Source organism: Nesoenas mayeri, assembly GCF_963082525.1.
Source record: "Nesoenas mayeri genome assembly, chromosome: 2".
Classification (NCBI taxonomy): domain Eukaryota; kingdom Metazoa; phylum Chordata; class Aves; order Columbiformes; family Columbidae; genus Nesoenas; species Nesoenas mayeri.
This window is the reverse complement of record NC_137543.1, coordinates 50,306,759-50,329,507: the sequence shown is the minus strand read 5'-3', so window position 1 is coordinate 50,329,507 and position 22,749 is coordinate 50,306,759. Positions and strand designations below refer to the sequence as shown.

The window sequence follows — 22,749 nt, the reverse complement described above, 5'->3', positions numbered from 1 at the left end:
ATACATTTAAGTAGTGGTAGTTATGAGTTTCCTAAACAAGCTATGGTTGAAAATGAAAACATATACCATATAAAACCAGGTATGGTGTATCAAAGGTTTATTCATTTTACCTGAATACATAGTTGATGTACTGTTGGTCCAGATCACTGGGAGGGGAAGGAAAGAAAAAAAAGGTGTTCTCTTAGTACTGCAGTTCATTTAGTATAAGAGATCAGTATATTATAAGTATTATAACACTGTAATATTATATTAATATTAAATAATATCTGACAATAGTATATTTAGGCTAAACTAACATAATATTATAATTATATACATTATATCCAAAATATTATCCATATATTAATCGGCATATTAATTTACACATCTTTTGCACATTATTTTTGTTGTTACTCTGTCAGTGGGAGTTCCATTTGAAGTGAAGATAAAGTGAGACTGACTAAAATTTAGACCCTTTAAACCTAGATGGAAAGTGGTTTTGAAAGAAATGAGCTTAACTATATCCTACGCACGTAAATACTATGTACATATACATAATACGCAATGGCAACATATCGATCTCCATTCATACAGACAACTGCAGGTTATAGACACTGTGAACATGTAATGTCACCCGCTTTCAGAACAACTATTGTCTGGCTGAAGTTCTAACACCACATGGGATTAGTGCAAGGTCTCAAGGTTTTTAAGGTGCTCAGCCTTCAAGTCCTGCGGCAAGTCACCAGCTGCTCAACGCTTTTGAGGTGGTGTCCCAAAGGGAGATACTGACAGATTCAAACCATGCAGCCTGCAAGGCTAACACAAACTAACATTTCCTCTTCATATCTGTGCTGGTAATTAGGGGTTCTTTTTCCAGGACTGAGTCATCACTCTTGGATAATACACTGCTTAAAACTAATTCAGTGTTTGAGTTAGAGGTATAACTATCAATAACCACATGCTATTGTTATCAACAATAAATAAGGCTCCTTGTGCAAGGTAAGTAATTAATGATTAACCAAGAATGGCCCAGCTCATGCTGATAATGCAGAGATCCCTACAGTTTACCTGGGTGCTACACAGATGTGTCTCTAACCCTCTTTGATAGCAATCTCTTTCTTCTTAAAAGAATATTAAAACACATTACCTTAAAGAGCCAGGTTTCCATAACTTGTGAAATACTTTGTAAGCCCCTGTAATTGAAACAACACATGTAACTGCCATAACATGCAATCATTCTGACAAACAACAGCTTGTGTGGCTGTGGTACCTGCAGACGTGGAACTCCTCTAAATTACAGTTTAGCAACATGGCACAAAGGATGCCCAACCCATGAGTAAAATGAACCTATTGCTTCAAACTAATGGTTTTCCAAGTGTTATTGTCTTGGAGCGCTGCCACACTATGTGTTTCTGCTAGTCCTTCTGAAGAAGAGACAACTCCTAGCCCATGGCAACTACAAAGGAGTGTGTGTAAATACATACAGGAAAGTGTCACAGAATGGGTTCTGCAGCCCACCCCATTTTTTGGGTAACTTCTATGATGTGTTCATCTCTGCAGACCCCTACAGTTGTTGGCTCTGAGCTGTCTTTCCTGTTTAGGGTTCTCTCAGCTCTAGGCTCTTCAGGTTCTTTCCATTCTTGACCTACCCACCTCTTGGTCAGCTCCCATTTCTATTCTTGGAAAAGCTTTAAGCACTCAAGGAAGGAACAATATAGCTTCAGGCTCTATTTTATCACACCCCTTCTGCAAGGCTTTGTTGGGTTTTTTTGATTCACAAATTAAACCAGAACATAAAAAGCAAATCCAGTAGAACACTTTGTCATAATGTCCTCAATTCTGCCTCTGTTAGACAAGCTGAAGGGCAGAACACATGTTCTGTCACTAATGCTCTGTCTTTATTAGCTGTGTGATAAGTCAGTTCATCTGTTTACCCTTTCTTGTAGCATCTTAATTCTGTGTTAGTTGATAAGAAATCTAATTACAAAGAAAAAAAAAAAAAGAAAACTAAACAGTCATATCAACAACTTTCTCTCAAAAACAAGTGAAATGGAAAGCTACATTTTGAGCATAAACATTATGTTGGCACTTCCTACATGTTTCAAGCACACAGAAGAGGCCTCCTGAAGACTCTCTAGGCAGCTTTCCACCTCCGTGCCTTAGCAGTGCTTTGCAAATGAGACCTCTTGGCTTTGACAAAGCAATATCATAGCTTGTTACAACAAACAAGTATTTGAAGTGAAAAATGCTTAGCTTTTTGTTTTATCTAAATGAGCAAATGTTTACCATATAGCATTTCCTAAAGGGAAAAAAAAAATCTTATTTGTATGCTAACAATATTTTCCAGTGGGATCTCTAGACCTCCCTAGACACAAATAAGCATAAACATATAACCTCTGCTCTGAAAATTTTACAGTATGAATATACAAAATAAAGAAGGAATCATCCCTAATTTGCAGACAAGACTTAACGTAAGAATGAATCACTCATTCAGTCTATAGGATAGCTAAGAACCAAATACAAGTCCCTTATTATCCAGACTAATGCTCCAAAAGACACCAGCCTCCTAGTAAAAAATTACTATTCTTGTTTTCTGCAGATTTTCTGGGTCTCATTGTTTCTAGCTTTTCACAGAACAATTATGTGTTAACTAAATCAATGTTTAGTCTGAAAACGACAACAGAAAACCTGACAGGTCATGCAACTCATTGTCAAAATTTTTTAAAAATGCATATGATTGCGTAAAAAAACCCCAGCATTTCAACATCCTTCCTCTGGGAGCATATTCCATGATATTTTAGAATATTTTTGTCAGTTTTTAAATAAAATCAGTGTGTGCAATAAAGCTCCAACTACAAGTTACTGCTTGTTTTTGGTTTTTTTTCCATGTTTCTCCTCTCCTCAGAAAGAAGCATCTCTAGTAGACAACCATCAAAAACTCTCAGAAAAGCTTAATGCTGATTAATACTGTATGTGCATTTTCTCATCCACTGTTAACTGACTGCAGTATCTAGTGTATTCTGTTGTTGTTTTCAACATAAAAATGCACTTTCTTATCTTTACTGAGCTGCTTCATTCTTTCCAAGTGTTTCTTACATCAAGAACCTTCAATATCAATAACTTCATAGTAAAGCTGATTTGCTTCACCAACACATTTACTCCTTCTAATCATTTTTCCAAAAGAAAATGACTTACCAACACAGATCAAGTGAATTAGGGCCCATAAATAACCGTTTGCATCAAACTGCAATAAAGAACACCTACATAAATAAATGCACATTCACGTAAACATACATATCGTCATCTCCCTGTAGTTACCTTCACAGAGCGAGCACAGCAAGTGGGAGCTGTGCTACAAAGAAAGAGAAGGCAACTAAAGAAGATGAGGAAGAGTAAAGTCTTTCCAGTCCCACTGAGAGATCTGCATATGTCTATTACCATGGTTCTCGGTTAGTCCTGGCAAGGATAGCTCTATTTCTTTCAGATATGTACAACATTTTAAACAATCTGAGAATATAGACTCCAGTCTGTTTAGTCTTGTTTTGGCAGTCAGGCCAAGGCAAGAGGATCACAAGAACATCACTAAGGTTTTTGTCTTGCCTCCTGTCCCCTCTTAGCCCCTAAGCACTCTCTCCTCAAGGCTCTCACTAACTGCAGAGTATCCAAAAAAGTGGTTTAAACAGGCTTTCCTCACAATCAATAGGGAAAAATACACATGGAAGGGATTTTTTTTTTTTTTAAATTGAAACAAGTTCACCTGGCATATTTTAGATGTCTGCTTTCAGGGGAGATGCATTATAGACCAGAAGTTCCTGGCTCTGCACCACAGACCATGAAGGGAGCCAGAGCAGGTGCAACACTTCTGGTGGTGACATTTGATCAGATGCAACCAGACAAGTTTCCAGATTCATCCCATCTGACTTCAGATATTAACTACAGTATCTAAACCACAGATTCCAAAAGAGAAAAGCACCTCCAAGGAACAGATCTTTGCTGGACTAAGCACTCTCTAGAGGTACCTTCTTTCTTTCTCCAGTAGCTACAGGAAGCATGTAGATTACAAAGCTAATTTAGGAACATACCGAAAGCACTTGCAATTAATTCAAATCTAAGTGATCTGCTATAAGCCTTGTAAGAAGTTAAACCGTGGTTTCCCCCGCGACCACCTTCACCGATGAGCTGTATGTCTGCACCACTCAGAGGTTTTACCATGATGCAAACACGTTAAAACCAGCAAGGCTACAGCACGGTAACAGGCAACATTTACAATTCCTTTGCAGGAATCCCACCCTAGCTTACAAGTCAAAGCTGCATCCCCCGTGTTCTAATAAGATGTCAAACATCAAGGTCTAAGTAGAGCAGCTTTACAAAGCAGAGCTCACCTGTGTGTCACACCAAGGAAGGCACACTGCTGCTGCCAGGAGGAACAGCACACTGTGGAGAAGAGAAAAAAAGACCAAAAGCTCGTAACCTGGATTTGTTCTCTCAGCAAAGTATAAGCAATTCCACTCAATTTTACACTGACATTTCATTTGTTTAATTTTTATTCTATATTTTAACAGTGATTTCTGCCACCAAAATTAAGTTTTACATTGTGCATTCTTCATAACTCATACACAGTGAAGTTGTATGAAAAGCAGCACAAAACATCTCAGCAGTGATAAAACCAATTTTTTTTTGGTATGGAATACTACTCTTCACTTGCCATCTGGCTTCCCTAGGCTGCTTCACAAAGGCAAAATTAACTGATTTGTGGCTGTGAACAGCTATACAAATGTTCTTTCATCAAGGTGAATGCCTACTGCAACAATTCCAGCAGAGGTGACTATTTAAAGTTATGTTGTAACTCCAGAACACAGAGCGAAGTGGGAGCGGGTGGTATCACACCAGCAATGGCTTAAGGACAGCACAAGTCCTCCCCTAGCTACTGAGTGGCTGAGTCAGTATTTCGACAGGCTACACTGAACACACTGATGTGGAATTTCTGTACACTGTCATTGTTAATAACAACACACATTTGCTTTTGTAACTTATTTTCTTGCTCTCTAGGGACATAAGAAAAGATAGAATGAAGATGATAAAAAACTGGTATCCTTGACGATAATCCAGTGGTGAAAACAAGGCTGCAGTAAGTCAAATAATGGAAACAACAGGAAGAAATTAGGAAGATGGTGCCTCTAAGTACACTAAATAATAACCCAACATTATCCGGAGCTAAAAGATTACAGAATGTAGAAGACAGCAAATATGCATTCTTCCAGGGGATGGGGGGTAGAAACGAACTTCTAATACATGACTGGCTGACTTCTGTTTGTCCCTTTCTATCTCCTTTTTGGAGCCTAAACAACTGGGGCCAAGGAGGTTTGCTAGGTTGTGTAGCTTAATATGAACTATTCTAGCAGAACTAGGTATCACTAACCTTTTATTTCTTAGGAAAGGCATTTTTTAGCTATTTTCTATCACACTAATCACCTTTCTCTTAGTGTTTAAGACTACCCACTGGAACTTCAAACCTGGTTTCCATCTCCTTTCCAAAAACATTCTTACAAGCACTGCTTTGTTATTCAGGAACACTGGCCTTCTGGCTTTTTTTGTTTTCACAAGGAGACAAATATGTATCTATTTAAGCAATTGTTAAAAAAAAAAAAAAAAAAAGCAAATACATTTTGAAAATACTTAATTACTCCTGTGTTGCAATTTGGGCTCACCACCCACGAGAATGTGCCTTACATTCTTCATTGTTTTGGTGTGCCATTATCTGAAGCAAATACAGAAGCTGGAGTCAAAACAAGTCTGAATCTGAATCTGAGCAGTTTTAAAAGCTTACCTACAGACTTTCAGATGAGAGGTTTGCTGTAAAAAAGAAAGTATGATTAAAAAAATTAACATTTGAAAATCGTGAAATAGTGCTTTCTCCTTCCAAAAAGAGGAAAGTGATGACAGCTGATCTGACTGCACCAAACACATTAAAAATCCAGCAAGCAACACTCAACAGCCCATTACATTTGACCACTGCTTAGCAAACGTAATCTGAAAAAAACCCCACAGGATTACAGATTAGCCTGCTTCAACTTGATTTATATATTCATATTACTTACCAGCAGGTAAACCTAAAACCAGATGTGAACTTTATACCCAGTCCTCAAACTTAACTTGCACTATACCAAAACTGTACTCAAATATTGAGTATTCTTAATTAATTGGGTACTACCTCAGCCAAATCAGCCTTGGTTTAAACTCATTAGAGTTTCCCAGTCCTTTGGTCCAAAATTGTTCCGCAGAAGCTTTCCAGCAAGACCTGTTTTTGCATTACCCCTGTCTGTAGTGCTTTTGTTTTTAAAGAGAAGAGCAATAAGCATGAGAGCTAGAAGGAAGATATGAAATACTTTGACAGAGACACTAATCAGAGGACAATGCCACATGGGCATGCCATGGTACACACTGCTATGTCCCTCAGGCATAACCTTAGTGACCTCTTCAGTTTGTCAGGAGGAGCCAACCCATGCCATTTATTTGTCTTCTATATACACAACAGATGTAGTGAATGGAAGATCTCTTCCACAGCGAGCCAAAGGCCACTGTAGAAGTTACTTCTGTGATGAATGATTTCCCAGTGTTACCTCATACAACAGCTCTCTGGTCAATTAGAAAAGCATTTTATAGCCTAAAAAGAAGAATCCCCAATGCAGTTCGTGAGAAACAAACCCAGCTCTTACTAGAGGGCACAGGAAATATTCTTCTGACTTTAATAGGTGTTGGGACAAATTCTCAAGCATTCAAAATAAATCCAAAAATGCTCTGGTTTTGCTGCATTTCCTGTGGAGATGTGATCTATCTATAATCACACAACACAGTAAATGTATCACACTGATTAGATCTAAGGACCCAGTCCTCCTCCCTCTCATCACAAACAATGAGATCCTTACATGGGGCACGAGAAAAAGGGGCTATTAACTTTCAAAAGGAAAAACCAAGCAGGACCAAGCCAGTCTTATAAAAGCAGATCAAACTGTCGATAGGCACTTGCAGTGTTTCATCAACTAAAGCAGAAAAGAAAACATCAATATAGACACTTGCCAACAGCAAAGCTCTCTCTGGGTTTCATTAATGACTAGATATCACAGCGAGACTAGAAAAGCACGTGGCATTCATGCCCATATTAAAAGAAATTAGGTATCTTGCTCCAGGGCAGTTATATCACAGGAGGTGCCTTGAATGTGTCAATTAACAGATCAATTACCTCTTTCTGCACAAACTTCTGGAACCCACAGGTTATAACTTCTGCTGCGTTGTGCACGGTGAGGAACACCGGGATCGGCTGCCGTTGGGAGAGAACAGAAACAACCAAATCAACCCAGAACAGTCACACACTCTTAAGTACAGCTGTCCCATATGTTTGTGGTTGCTTTGTTTTGGTTTGGTTTTAAACTGTAAACCCATGCTACATCTCCTAAAAGGGGCTTAGACTCATTCCAATCACTATTACACGGCACAGGCATCTTTAGACACAGACCATGCTTGCTTCTCCTCCTGCTTTCAAACACTCGGTTTGTTTGTACACAGCTACCTCGGTGAGATTTGCACCAGGTTTCTGCCTCTAGTTTTGCCTCTCTTCAAATATCTGCAGCCTCCACAGTAAACAGTTCTCATTATTTTTCCTATCTCTGTCTACTGGTACTAAGAATACAGTGCGACTCCTAGCAACAAAATTACGGGCAAGATGATTTCAAGTGATTTCTTTCACTTACTGCGAGGAAGAGCTGCCAGAAATTAGCATAGAAATATAGTAGTTCATACACGAGCGATGCTGAAATTATACCCAGTGAGGTATCTGGACACCATCCCAACATGAAATCATTAGGAAACAAACCCCAATGATAGCAATTGTGAATCAAACACCCATCGCCCCAGGCAAAACCAACCAGAATTAGTGGTTCATAATACTTCCTCTAAAGCAGATCTATGGTCTCCCAGCTGAAATAGAAGCAATTCTCTACTCCAATTAAGATAATCTAAAGACTAAGGCAGTTTCAAGAAGCAGTATTTCCCCACTTGTGTATAGTATTTAAATCACACAAGTAGAGAATGAGTTAATTTCTCAGTGATGTCCATGCCTTTTAAGTATCAGGTGATATAAGCAGCAAATACCTCTTAAATTTGACTTTGTTTTCAGAAATCTGGATTTTTTTCTCATTTTCCTTTTCATTCCCATAAAGCTGGATAAGCATCGCTAATTAAACATTTTAAGTCATAATGACTACTTGGGTGTATCCATAAACTTAACAGTTACACCAAGATAACTTTTAACACCTCTAAATTACCAAGGAATGAAAAAAATCACACAAACACAACTGGCATGACGTTGTCAGTCCCAGCTTCAAAGGTTCTGAAAAACAATTCTCAATCCTGTTGCTGGACAACTGAGAACAAAAAAACAGAAGCATCTAACAGCATTCTGAGCCTGACACAGTAATAGGACATACAAGAAGAAAACACAAGTTGACAGCAGAATTTACATTCTTCCTTTTGTGAATGCAATTTGTTGGGTTTTTCTTTCCTTCCTCCTGCTTTTGGCTCTTCCAAGTGTGTTTCGGAGCCAAGAATGGCTCCAGTTTGCCTAGCCCAGTTAAACTTCTCCATATGTCTATTGTCTTTGATGTGAGTATTTCTTAAATTTCTGAGTGGGCTTAATGCTTACGAAAAGCAAGGTTTACTGGTTGAGCAGACAGGGAGAATAGACTCTGTACAAACCTTTCCTCGCAGCTCTGCATACTTTTGTTAATGTAACACAGTCCGGAGCTAAGCAGCACTTCTCCAGCTCCAGCCCTGACCTCCTGGGCAGGGGAGGCTGCCAGCACCTCTAAGGAGAGGCACAAAGAGAAATTAAGATTATTACCCTGCCAGTATACAGGAGTGTTTGAAAGGGGGTCTCCTTGGATTTGATCAAAAAAAAGCATACATAATTTTCTGCTTTAAGAATAAACCCACTCAATTCAAATACGCTGCTGAGGTGAGCCAGTTCAGGTAGACGTTTGGGAGAGTCTATTTTCCTTCTCACTGTGTCATAAAATTGTTGTATGCAAAGTTATTGTAAGTAAAGCTTCTATGTAGGATTGAATTTAGCCCCAGTACGAGGCATCACTCGTAACTATGGCCTGAGGCTACTTGTCCTTTTGTCTATCCTCCTAAAATGGCCACAGAACTAGGCCTCTAAATCCCCACTCATGTACAACAAAAAGCCATTCAGAAATGGGAGATGCACCTTAAGAGAGGTCTGGGATACAAATCAAAACCATCCACAGCCGCTCTGCCACTCCAGTGCATCTCACTCTTGAATGATCAGAGCAGGGACAGGAGGGAAACGGGTTGACTTAGGGATGAATAGGAAGTAAGAAGAAATAGCAGAGAGGATGCAATTCATACCTCCTCCACCTCCCAGGTGAGCAGACAGAAAAGATGCTGCCACCAAGACTTTATTGCTGTTTCCAGGCAGGGCTCTCCTTAGGGATCTTTGTTCAGTTTACACCAAGGAAGCCCAATGGAACTTGATTTAACAAGGAGCTAAGAGAAAATAAATGCAATCACCCCCAGACAGAGCTGATCTGGAGGTACGGGGCTTCTGAGCACATGCCTGTGCTTCCCAAATACCACTCAGGTCCAAGATGAGGCCCCCAGCCTTGTTTGTTGGGACAGAGACCTGTCTTTTTCTGCCCTACCTCTCCACTGGGATGTGTAAGAGATCACTACAAGCAAAATCTTGTCAAAAATTCCCTTCCTGGGGCTTAGGAGCTGGCCTCAGAGTTACATTAAGACGCATTGACAGAATGCAGAAGGGAACTAGTGCAGAATCTGGCCTTGCAGACTGCATAAGAGCAGTAAAGCATTGCTGGTTTTTAAAAATTCACATCACCTTTATTTTTTATTTTAAACAAAGACTATATCATTTAAGTAAAAAGCATTCAACTTCAGTGAAAGTAGATTCATTATCCTCTAATCATTTGGTAGGCTATTAGGATTCGAATGATCATAAAACTGATTAATCTAACCCTTCCCATAATCTCTTTCCAACCTTCAATTTATTTTTTTTTTCAAATACTGGAAAGCATCAGAAGCCTCTCACTGAAATAATCTTCATCCTTTTCTTGGAAGGATTTCTCACAGGCCCATTCCCCTTTTACAAAACTACAGCTAGTAACTTCTCACAGCTTCTCCCCTACTTGCACAATTCAGAGCACTGAGAATCTGTTCTCAAAACATGAAGGGCTCTGGAGAAATGCTGAGTGCTTTGAACTGTCACAGAGGTGCTTTTGGATACTGCTCCACACTGTGCAGGATTGGACCACTGCTCTAGCACCATTAATGGGTTATGTATTATTTAAACCCCTCCTCCCTTCCTTCCTCTCAACCCAGGAACAGCATTAAACACCTTGTATGAAGAGAATGGTTTTTTGCTCATAAAGTATAGGTAATAAAGAACCAACTTCTACTTGTGCTTTTCTTACCAATCTAGACAGTGCCCTAGAGCCAGCATAAATAATGCCAACAAACAGTACTGAAGCAGGAAGCCAAGACAGGATTTCAGACCTGTGAAAACAATTAAAATCCCATTACTTCACCACATTCTGTTTACATACAGCCAGCAACAGTGGCTTCAAAGGAATATAATAATATGTATATATGTACATGTATTTCAAGGGTGTGCATATTAAATTCATTGTCCAATTGTTCAGTATTCCTCTCATGTAGTCTGAGACAGATACTAGTTCCTATCTGGTGTTAGATGAAGTAAGACTATCTGCAGATATATTTCCTTTCTTTTACTTATTCCCTGGCTTCTATCACTCCAGAAGTGTTTGTGTGATGGAAATTACTCCAATTGGTTTTAAGGAAGAGAAATTTCAGCTAATTTCCTTGATGCACTGTAAAAGGAAGAAAAACTGACAAATGAAGGCATAAAATGGCGTACTTGCACAGACAGCACACATTTTCACTATGTACAAATACACTTACCCACCCACACATTCATTTCTCAGCCAGATTTACAAAGAAACTCTTCCTAAAGATCAGATTGTCTCTGTGGGAGCCTGTCTCTTGAGATTTCCTAATGATACTCCTCTGACTAAGCCAAACTCCTAGAGGCAGTTTGACAACTAATGGAGGAATGAAGTCATCGCAGATTGAGCTGATATTTTTTTCAGCCATGGTTATTGCAGGAGGGTCGGGTTTCAGTTCTGAGAAGGAGCTTCAGAATTTGCACTTTTCCTTTTTTTTTGATCTTGGTATTTAAGGGGAAAAATAGATTGGGTAGGTGGCAAATTTCAGAGAGAATAATGTAAGATTTTGAGCAAGGGAGGACAGGAGTAGCAGTGATCTAAAGTCCTGCTCCAAAGGCTTCCCAGGACCGAAGACACTGCTACCCCCATTCACTCTTCCCAAGCTTCGAACTAAAGTCAAGAAAACGTGAGTGAATAATGCTGGTTCTCAAAATGAAACCAAATTGCTTGTAGTTCCTTAATTTGGATTATACTTGCAGCTAACATGTAAGAGTTAAAACGTAATTATAGGTACCACACTTCATGGAACACAAGAAAAACAGACCACTAAACAATGAAATCAGAACAGTCTGAATGAAGATAAAACATGCCAAAATATCCATGTAAATACAGACCAAACCCACACATTTTCTCTTTGTTTTATATATATAATTTTCTAAGAGACTTGATCAAGAACTCAGGGTAAGAAAAATAGAGTAATCTTTAGATCCTTTCACTGGCAGAAATATTTGCTCTGTTTTTTGGGGTAGCCACCATCATTTTTATACAAACACTGTTCCTTTTAAGCTTATTGACTTCAGCTGCAATTTCATCAATATGGGGATCTAAAACTGTCATACCTCCTTACCAACAAAAATACCCCATCCTATTGGAACTGAAACAAATGTAAGAAAGTGGGGAGGGGAGAAAAGAAAGGAGGGCTGGGAAGATGAAAGGAACACACAATGAAAACCAAATTTTCATTTAGAACATAAAAATGTCACTCTTTCATGTTCCCCACCATTAAATTCTAGGAATCCCAAATACATCTCCATCTCCAATGCAACACCGCAAAGTGCAATGGAAAAGGACTTCAAATGCCTTTTCCATGATGTAAGGGTAGAAGTTTATGCTGCCAAGTGGAAATTTCAGGACTGCAAAAGAATGCATGGATGTTTGATGTAATGTGTCAGCACCAACAATCTGTCTTGTATGTAAACCAATTAGTAGCTTCTTATGTTGGCAATACAGTGATATACAGGCAAAACAGGAAAGCTCAGCAACATAAAAGAACTGATGAGTTTGTGGTGGTTAAGGGTACATCCAAAGCCCGCTTCAGTCAATGGGTAGCTTCCCCTAAACCACACTTTAGAGCTTTGGTTTAAGCAAGGCTCTAAGCCTGGGATATAAAACTCATTGTCACTGGGAGCCACATCAGCCTCATGGTTGCCTTTAAAGGGCCAAATGTAATTTTAGGACTGAATAATTGTAACTACTCCTACATGGGCTGATGTGGCCCCTGGTGACAATGAGTTTGACACCCCTGCTCTAAGCTGCTGCTTAGTTGTTGGGAAAACTCATGTGGTACGACAAATACCAACCAGAACACACAGGACTTATGGTGCATACCAGGACAGGCAGAAGCTGGGCAGCAGATCTCAGCACTAGAAGCTTTGTGCAGATGCTGCACATATTGCTCTGCCCTCCTTTGCTTTGGATACAAGCCATTGGATACAAGCCCTTGCTTTGGGTACAAGTTTTCCAGACAGAGAGTCACCATTCACCCCTTAGAAGCAACAATGATGGCGACAAAGTCCCTCACAACTGGGAGTACTGGGAGGAAGCAAATGAAAAGCAGGATATCCACAAAACCCAAGAGAAATTACTCTAGGTAAAATGCTTTTGTTTGGTCTTCATCATTAAGTTAGCATTCGTGACCTCAGAAAAAAAGGTGAAGATCTCTATGTAATAAAATCATTCTGCTGAGACACTTTGGGATACCCTGAACTGGCTCAGAAAGACTATGAGATCAGTCCACTTGACAGAAATACTGAGATTTTTGTGGAAACAAACAAACAAATGGGTGGCAGTTTATTATTTGAAGCATGACAAGACCAGGGACTAGATATGGTATTCTTACGTATCTCAAACATACACCAAGAAAAAAAAAAAAGAAAAAGAAAAATCACCTTTGGAAATGAAAGGAGTGAAGCAGCTTGAGTAGAAGTGGTACACAGAAGCTTTGAGATATTCTGTTTATCTGTTGGGCAGTTTTTTGGTTGTCTTGGGGGCATTTTTTTGTCCTTTGGTTGGTTTGGTTTTTGCTTGTTTTGTTTTGGTTTTATTACAGGAGATACACGCTCCAACTCCAGTTCAGCAAAGCATTACAGCACGTGCTTAATTCTTCTTCTAAAGACAGACAGATTTAAACTTATGCTCCAGTAGCTGGCTGAATTATAGCCAAAACATGTCAATTAATTCTGGTAATTTAATTCAGTCTGTTCTAGAAAAGGCATTCCGGATTAGCTGAACTAATGATGAGGTTTCTGATGATTTATCTTAATCACTTTTCCTATAGTGTGCTGACATCTAGTGGCTTGAAGTCAAAACATGAACTAATTTTTCACCTAAACCTTTCTTGGACAAAAACATCCCCTTCGACAGCAGAAAATGGTTCTTATCCAGTACTTTCTTTAATGTCTTCAGAGTTTTGAAAAAATAAGCTGGAAAAAAATATTCAACTTCTTTAATTTTACGATTTAAAGCAAAAGTAATAATCTAGTGATGAAAAGATGAAGTAAAAGGGACATTATTCATGGTTGTATTCCTTTGTCCTTTAGACTGTACTGTGAAGACAAAGCCTGCATAAAAAATATATGTTTTATAATAATGTATATGTATCAATAACTGTCACTAAAGCAAGGTTTGGACCCAAATCCTGCCTCTACCAATATCAATGACAGCTTTTACATCAATATCCTCATTTTATCAATGCTGTTGATAAAAGACAGGAAGTTAAATTCTGTTTCCTTTTACAACTTGACTAAAGTTTCAGTGGTGATGTAGTCACTTGCACAGACATGAAAACAGAACTAAGCCTGGTTCTTCTGACATACAAACAGAATTTCATTCCAAATGAGGAGATTCAGTTTTGCAAGACAACTGTTTGAAACCCAAACAGAAAATTCATCAGTTGTCATTTACTTATACAGAATCACTGAGAAAAGTTACATTAGAAGGGCACTCTGGCAGTCGCCCAGTCCAATCCTCTCCAGCTTCTGAGTCAAGTCACGTTACACTGGTCATTGCCCAGTAAAGTTTTGAATATCTCCAGAGACAGAGATTCAACAATTGCTGTGGGCATACGTCTTCTAATTTATAATATTTTGCAAAATAAAAAAGATACGCCACGTTTCATACCACAGAATGGATCCACCTGAGCAGAGTGCAGTGTGCTGGATGACTCTTCTGAGTTGCCGTCACACTCAGTTCAAGCAGGTGACCTTTGTCTACAAAGCACGTTTTAATTTGGAGTTTGATTATTATGCCAATCCTGCACTGCAATGGCTGCTCTTGCTGTGTGGCTATAAATGCTGGAGTTAGGCAAGGGCGAGTGATTCCCACTTATAGGATACGTTTCTTAGAGAAAGTCAGATGACATTTGTGGACTTCACTGCACTGGGGTTTTGGGGAAGGGTGTGTCAATGCTCTTAACTAATGTTACTAAGGTTTCTCTTATAATACTATAAAATACCCCAGGGAAGAGATGTGGACAGATGGTTGAATAAGTTATCCTTTTAGTTTTCATGGATGGCTATGCTTTGTCAATTGTCTTACCAAAGTTAAACTGAATCCACTTCATATTAGTAATCAGTTAAAATATGTGTCACTGAACATTCACTAGACCAAACCACAAGATCTCTCCTACACCTGTGAAACAGACCACATACATGCACCCTGACTTATATTTTAGCAAGTTCCTAACTTCCACAACCAACCTATGTCATAATGCAGCTACAGAAAATAAGCATTTAGCAGCTACTGAAAACCCCACGGTACCTTGAACACAAGTTTATCTCCACCCAGCCCAGCTTCCAAGAGACATGAAGCAGAAGTCCACCCACTAATGTCTGCCACCTGAAATAGAAACAAAACAGCACCTCTTAATTCTTTATCCTTTTTAACCAGGTGGAGCATGACCTTAGAATCCACAGAATTTCTCACAGCACACTCATGACTCTAGTTATCTACCATTTCTCTAGGTCTCCAGGCATGCCATTATTCCTCTTTGAATCTTTCATTTTTGTGGGCCTTAATTTCCTCCAAATTATTTAATAGTCTGGTTCTCCCACCTCTTGTTTCAAATGCTTTGTAAATTACCATTTACCACAATTACTTTAGTCATGTTACTGAATCCAAATGTTATCATCCCTTCCCACATAAGGTTTACAATAATAATAGTGATGCTACAGTCATGATGATCTGAAGATGCAAGTGAGATAAGGTTTGTGACAAGAGATTAATATATTTTTATACATAAACTGTTACTGTTAGAACAAATAAACAATATTTCAGGATTCAAAGAATCGTTTCAGCTGAAATAATAAGACCCAAGGATGACGTGTGTAGTCCTAGTAGTTTCAAATGTTAGCTCTGTGACTTCCCATGGTTATTTGTGCTGGGTTTAGATTATAAACTTCCTCAAACTCAGAACACTTTCTTGTCCCCTGCTACAACTTGCGTAGGAAGCATCAAGTGTCATCAACAATACCACCATTATGCTGCATAAACCTCTGACTCAAAGCCTCTAAAGAAAACATCTTTACAGCCAGATAACCTTGCACATAAACCACAATTCTGTGGTTTTCTCATTGACAAGGTATGTAACAATCACACACATTCTGCACTGACTTAACTGGCTTATACTACCATAAAGGCATTCCTTAGTCTATTATGGACATAGTATGTAAGGCCTTAGAAATGCTTGCAGATAACTTAAAACTAGTAGTGATGCACACAGTTTTTAAGCTTTAAAATAAGTTATTAGCTTCCTTCTTCCTTAAGATAGTGGTTTTCAGAGAGGTGTTTCATGTTCCTTAGGGGAAAATCCTTGAATATCTAGCACAGTTCAGAGAGAGATACTGTACTACAGCGTTAAATCACATTAACATCCATAACAGCTAGAGAAGTAGTTTTATTTATTATTCCCATTCACTGCAATGCATTTAAGAAAGTTTTAAAAATCTCTCTCACACATAGACAAATAAACAAATATTCACTCTATGCAGCATTACATACAGCTGGACAGTGTCAGAGAAGGGTGAGCGCTCATTGTCCACATGGATATAATGAATATTCAATGCTATTATCACTTCACCTTTTTTTAGATTAAGAGCATACAAGAGCTCAAAAGCCAGGTATCCCTGATGTTTGATGCCCTATTCCAAGCCAGTGATTAATTCCCATAACCTTTATCGTAAAGAATTTCCTCTTGTCTCAGGTTTTAAGGACAGAAGTTGAAGTTAGTAACAGTTCCAGATGCTTAGCTCTATGAAATATAGTCTTAAATTACACAGAGAACAAAACCAAAGACAATGAGCAGTAACAGTGTGAACTGAGTCTAACACACTTTTCCTCCTTTGCTCATCTGTCATAGCTCTAAAGGAAAGTACATCTGAGCCACTTAATAATTTTCAGGGAAAGGTCACCTTTTAAAATGCAGAACTTACAGAAAAAGATTAAGATGCTGAGATGCATTTCCAAATGATAGAAAAAGGAAGTAGCTGTGGTAACACAGATGCCATAAGGCAGTTGCTTGCCACTGAAATATGCTTTTTTACTGTTGATTTACCGCATTTGTATTTTATATACATTACTCAAAACCCTTTCCCCATACTTAAGAAAGTATTCATCATATACTTAATAGAGCTGTGTTCACTTAAAGAAAATGGAGATTCCCAAGGCAGTTATTCTTAAAATCATCAGAGTCCTGTGGCTGCAAGTCAGGCAAAAATATAAACCATGCCGAGCAGTAGTAAAGGAATTAAATATATCCAGTGTCTGTGGATTTTCTATTATCTCAAAAGAACAAATGGGTGAAGTCTTGACTCTAAGAGGCCAGATTTTCACTAAATGTCTCTCAAAATATTAACAGCACTGAAGGTATATTTGGATACTTGACAAAATACTAAATTTCTCATTATGATCGTTAAGATATGACAGTGACTTGTGATGCAGAGCTACAACAAAGGCTAAGCATGAAAATAAGGAACATAGTAATTGTATGTGCCTGAGATAGGTTTAAGGTTGGTTTTCATTAGCACAGTGAAAGAATACATTGCAACTGCACATTATCCATGAGTGCCATTTCTAAATAAGACAGGCTGTATTATGTTACTTTTCTATGCTGAATCATAAGACTTTCAGAAAAATGAGAAATTATGGAGGCTATTTATTTTAATTACACCACCATTATGACGTTTAAAAATTAACAAAGACACATTAATGAATGCTTTATTAAGGCTTCATAAAGTATGTTCCCTAGACTGTAAAAGCCAGTAACAACAAGAGGTACTAAAGCTAGTTTCAGCATGGAACAGTAAGACACTTACTGATTAAAGCCATTTTTCAAGCAACCGTATTCTTAAAATGGTACTTACCCTTGAAAAAGGGTAGGGTAGGTAAAATTCAGGACAGACAGGACATACTGGAAAACAAATACCAAATTAATGGACATCAAACACCCACAGCATTTTAACATTAACAAACAATCATGAGAGCAACAAAACACAAAAAGTTTCTACCAAAATAAAGAAAAATTAAAAAGACAACTACAAAAAATTGTGATTTCTCTTTCCAAGCCAGAACTGCCGGATGCTGCCCCGGTCACTGTGGAAGTTATCAGACACACATGACTGGACACACTGAACGATGGAGAGAAGGCTACCTTCTGCATTGCTCATTCACTTTCTGAGCACACTCCATGCATTGCACTGAATGGGAAAAGGATGAAACAGAACAAAAATACACAAGCATTTGTAAATTAAAATCATATCATACAGCAGAGGCAACCTTTGGCAGAATCAAGACCTGTAATCTTAATGTAATGATTAATTAATCTTACAGACCTAACATTCTGTACACGCAGCATTTTGTGTAAAACATTAAGCAGTCCATAAAGCCCTTTGGAGATGCAATAAATGAGAGGGGAAAAAAGGCAAAGCCTCTGTGTTGTTGCTTTATTATGCTTTGTCAGGGTCGGCAAGTATGCATGCTAGTGTCCTCTCCCACTATATATGTACATATGCAAATAAAAGGCAGAAATACATATACCTTTCAATATGTATATCGGGATCTAACAACTACTTCTGCAAAGAAGAAGAATGACTGAAGCTTCCTCAGAGGAAAGGAAAGGTACCTGCCATTCCTTCCAGGAGCCAGCAGAAGCTGTCAATGGCTAAAGGAGAAGCCGAAAGCTTTCAACAGAGAGGAAACTGTGCTGAACACTTTGCAAGGTCCAGTTTTTAGGTGTGAGGGGTGCCATTAAGAATCTGGTATCAATATACAGGGCATGTTGATTCACAAAAGGTCATGTTACACATACGTTTATCACAACTGCCACATGGGTTTTAAATAAGGAGGATATACCTGCACATGCCCATACCCCTGTTCGCATTTACATACTACCTGCAACAACTGAAAGGTCTATATTCTGGTTATTTTTACTACACTAAAACCTACATTCAGGTTTGAAAATGGAGGCCCTATGTCAAGGTACTTCCAACTTCCACTCAAGTAGAGTGAAGCCAAGTGCCTTTTCCAATGTATGATGCAACCTGGCAGCTCTTCTCACTCCTTTCTGTTTAACTAATCCCTGTTCCCAGCTGTCTGTCAAATCACATGCATTATCTCTCCCTACAAACTTAGTTTCAAACCTGGACTTCAGTCTGCTTCTGGGCATCCTTAATGGCAAGTACACCTTGGAAAAGAAAACAGTGGCCAGTGCTGAGATTTTATTTTCACCTCCAAAATCATGCTTTTTTTTCCTAAGTCTCCCTCAGGTTATCCATACGCAAATTGCTTCAAAAAGATAATTTATGTTAGAAATCTGCACCAGAAACACAGACACACTCTCTGATAAATAAGATAGCAAGGAGTGGTTACTCTATCTCCCCCTCTCAGAGTGAAAAAAACCCCACAAACACAACAACAACAACTTCAAATTATGTTTAAACTCTACAACTTTATTCACAATGTGGCCATCTTCAGCTCACTTCTCCTTTTGCTTAGACATTTCAGCAATACCAACAGGCAACTGAGCTGCACAGTGGGAAATAGCCTTCTTGTCCTTAATTCACCCGTTAATTAAACTGTCAAATGGTCCACGGAACCTGGTATTTGCATTACTACTGCTGTAACACTGTGAATATTTCACATTTTTCCTTGGATACTTGGTATTTTTGTTCCAGTTAACACATATTCCCAGGTACGAGTGCACACGGGGATGGGGAGCCCTCGGGCTTTGGGCTGAAACGCCAGAGGTTTGGTTTTAGTGGGGTTGGGTGGTTTTTTTTGTTTCGTTGGGTTTTGGTGTGTTTTGTTTTCTCTTTTTCACTGGTGGGGTAGCCCTGACCCGCCGGCTCCCCCTGAGCAGGGCAGGACGAGGGACACCATCCCTCCTCTTCCTCCACCCGTGTCCCTGCTCACGCCCCGCTCTCGCTACAGCGGATCAACCCCCGGCATCACCCCCGGCATCTCCCTCCGCCTCGCCCGGCCCCTCCGCGCCCGCCCTCACCTTGTTGGTAAAGCAGGAGGCCAGGTAGAAGAGGCAGAAGGCGAGCCCGCCCGCCGGCCGCTTCAAATACATCTGTCAGCGCCCGCCCCGCCGCCAGCGCCGCGCTGCGCGGGCCCGGCGGGCGGCGGCCATGGCGGCGACACGTAGCACCGCGGCCGCCCCGATGGGCACCGGCTGGCGCCGCCTCCTTAAAGGGCCGCTGGTACCGCCGCCTGGCAGCGGTGCCGGCAGACCCGGGGAGAGGGGTGGGGGTTATCGGTGAGTATGGAGCTGGATGTGAGCCGGCGATGTGCGCTCACAGCCCAGGAAGCCTGGGCGGCATCAGAAGCATCGTGGCCAGCAGACCGAGGGAGGTGATTCTGCCCCTCTGCTCTGCTCCGGTGGGACCCCACCTGGAGTGCTGTGTCCAGCTCTGCTGGAGTCCTCAGGAAAGACATGGACCTGTTGGAGAGGGGCCAGAGGAGGTCACAAAAATGATCAGAGGGCTGGAACTGCTGTGAGGACAAACTGAGAGAGTTGGGATTGTTCAGCCTGGAGAAGGCTCTGGGGAGACGTTATTGCCACCTTTCAGTACTTGAAAGGGGCCTATAAGAAAGATGGGGACAGACTTTTTAGCCTGTTGCCATAGGACAAGGGGTGATGGTTTTAAACTAAAAGAGGAGAGATGTAGGCTAAGTATAAGGAAGGAATTTTTTACACTGATGGTGGTGAAACACTGGCACAGGTTGCCCAGAGAGGTGGTAGATGCCCCAATCCTGGAGACATTCCAGGCCAGGCTGGATGGGGCTCTGAGCAACCTGATCTAGTTGAAGATGTCCCTGCTCATTGCAGGGGTTGGACTAGGTGCCCTTTGAAGGTCCCTTCCAACCCAAATTATTCTATGATTCTGTGATTCATCGGTGATGTGTAAGCTGTAAATAGCCCAGGGAAGTAGAGAAGCAGTGAAAGACATGCCCTACCTAGTCACGATCACTGGGCGGTCTTTTATTATGACCTAGGTAAACCTCATTCTTCCCAGATCTGGTATTGGCAAGGCCCTATCTGTGCAGGCCCCACCTCGACTTTGCTGAGGTAATGCAAATACAGGGCTCTCTCCGTGCACCCTGTTTTTAGATTTCCGGTGCTGAAAGGTTTACTCCCTCCGGGCCTACAGAGATCACTGACATGCCACAAAAATTGATGCAATAGAGAGGGCAGAGTGTGTGATACAGCATCTACACTTTGCAGAGCGTACATTTATGTAAGCATGTCAAATGTGTATTTTGCAACAAAGGTATACCTTACATTGTGCCAAAATTCAGCCTGTAAAGCTTCAAAAAATAATAAGAGAAGTTTGCAGGTATCTACAAAAACTAATGTAAGCATGTGATAAGAATACTTTTGAATTTTTAGTGGAGTATCATTGTCATGCAAAATACTACAGTGATATTGCTCTGTGTTTCTTACAGTATTTCTTACTATAAGTCAGAGACTCGGGCAAAGATGATATATCTTCCTACAGCAAAATTCAGAGGCAGGTTTAAATTCTTGTAAGCCACTGACAGTGAGGGATTAAGTATGAAGATATAAATTTCTGCCAATGTTGTTTATCACGATCATGACTAACTTGAATTACATATTGAGTAATTGCTATACAGCTTTGGAATTATTTTGAGTGGTATGAAGGGAGGTTTCTGCTCTATCTAGATTTTAAACTATTTTTATTAGGAGATGTGAATGTATGGCAAATTATTTTGTTTATATGTCATTTTATAGAACATTTATTCATAATATAATTCAGTGGAAAACTAGATCCTTGTGTAAGAGGTCATGGGACCAAGGCTTAATCAGGTAATATTTAAGAGACTCATACAAAAGACATATTTCTGAAAATTTAAAAATAAATAAAATGACACAGGAATATTAAGTCTTTGCTAATGCCTTTTTGAATCAAAAACTACCAAAACCCATTTTCATAATCAGTGCTTCTACAGCCGTGCTACAGTAATGATTTTCTCGGGGCAACAGGACATTACTTTGACATTCCATGCATTTATAAAACTGATAAATTTAGCCAAAGAAGCTAGAAGAGGGCACAGAAGCAATCTTCATGCCCCAAAAAGTGGCTGCAAAGGGAATAAAAATAATCTCTTTCCTCCAGGGCTAAGGGCAGAGAGGATAAGAACCACACTGGTACCGCATCACCAGATAAAGCCATCCCAATACCTCCGTGGCACACGCCTGTGTTGTGCCTGTGGGTTGTGCACTACAACCCTCTCCCAAACCTTCAGCTGTGGACTTGCTGCAGTAATGAATGCTGGAACAGATTGTCTTGGGAGACTGTAACGTCTTACATCATTGTAGGTTGTTAAGGACAAATTAGATGAACTTTGGCCGACAACGCTGATTCTTGCATGCCCAAGAGTTGACGAGAGTGGCTTTTGCTGGCAGCATGGGCTTTGCTTGATGTGTAACAGGGAATTTACTCTGCACAGGCTGGGGGATGCTGCAGGGGCTGTATGACCCCTTACCACTCCTCCTGCTCTGGGAGCCTGCTGGCTTGGTTCAGCTGCTTTTCTGGTTATCGTCAGTGGCAGCAACGGCACAGTGTTGGACATTGCAGATAGTGCTGACAACTGGTGGTGAGCTGGGTCCGAGGAGGTTTCTGGGCATCACTTCCTTCCTGGTGGGAAACTTGCTCAAGCAGATGTCAGACAGCGACTGTGTTGTAGCAAAACACCATCCAGTCAGCCCTGTCCTGGAAATAGAGCATTTTATTTCCAGGTAAACATTACATAAACAATTGAGGTGTAACAGGTGCCAGGTAACATATGAAGGATTTAATTTTGTATTTGTAGTGAGTCATGGGATGAGGATCAAATTAATTTGTTTACTTATATTTTTTCCCCCTTCCCTTCCTTACTTCCTTAGATAAAAGCAAACATTGCCTCTGAATAAACATTT

At 39.9% G+C, this 22,749-nt stretch overlaps 1 protein-coding gene across 1 annotated transcript in view; it reads right to left on the bottom strand.

The window, feature by feature from the left end:
- Window positions 1-19,878, bottom strand: part of TMEM241 (transmembrane protein 241) — a gene marked incomplete at its 5' end in the record, with an annotated part of 56,804 nt that extends 36,926 nt beyond the window's left edge. Inside the window, 10 exons of the mRNA XM_080340252.1 lie at window positions 111-146; window positions 1,127-1,172; window positions 3,175-3,223; window positions 4,362-4,413; window positions 5,807-5,832; window positions 7,220-7,297; window positions 10,482-10,563; window positions 15,072-15,149; window positions 17,672-17,718; window positions 19,807-19,878. Of these exons, the coding sequence (XP_080196378.1) occupies window positions 111-146; window positions 1,127-1,172; window positions 3,175-3,223; window positions 4,362-4,413; window positions 5,807-5,832; window positions 7,220-7,297; window positions 10,482-10,563; window positions 15,072-15,149; window positions 17,672-17,718; window positions 19,807-19,878 (566 nt within the window). The remainder of the gene's footprint in view (window positions 1-110; window positions 147-1,126; window positions 1,173-3,174; window positions 3,224-4,361; window positions 4,414-5,806; window positions 5,833-7,219; window positions 7,298-10,481; window positions 10,564-15,071; window positions 15,150-17,671; window positions 17,719-19,806) is intronic.
- Window positions 19,879-22,749: the final 2,871 nt, after the last annotated feature.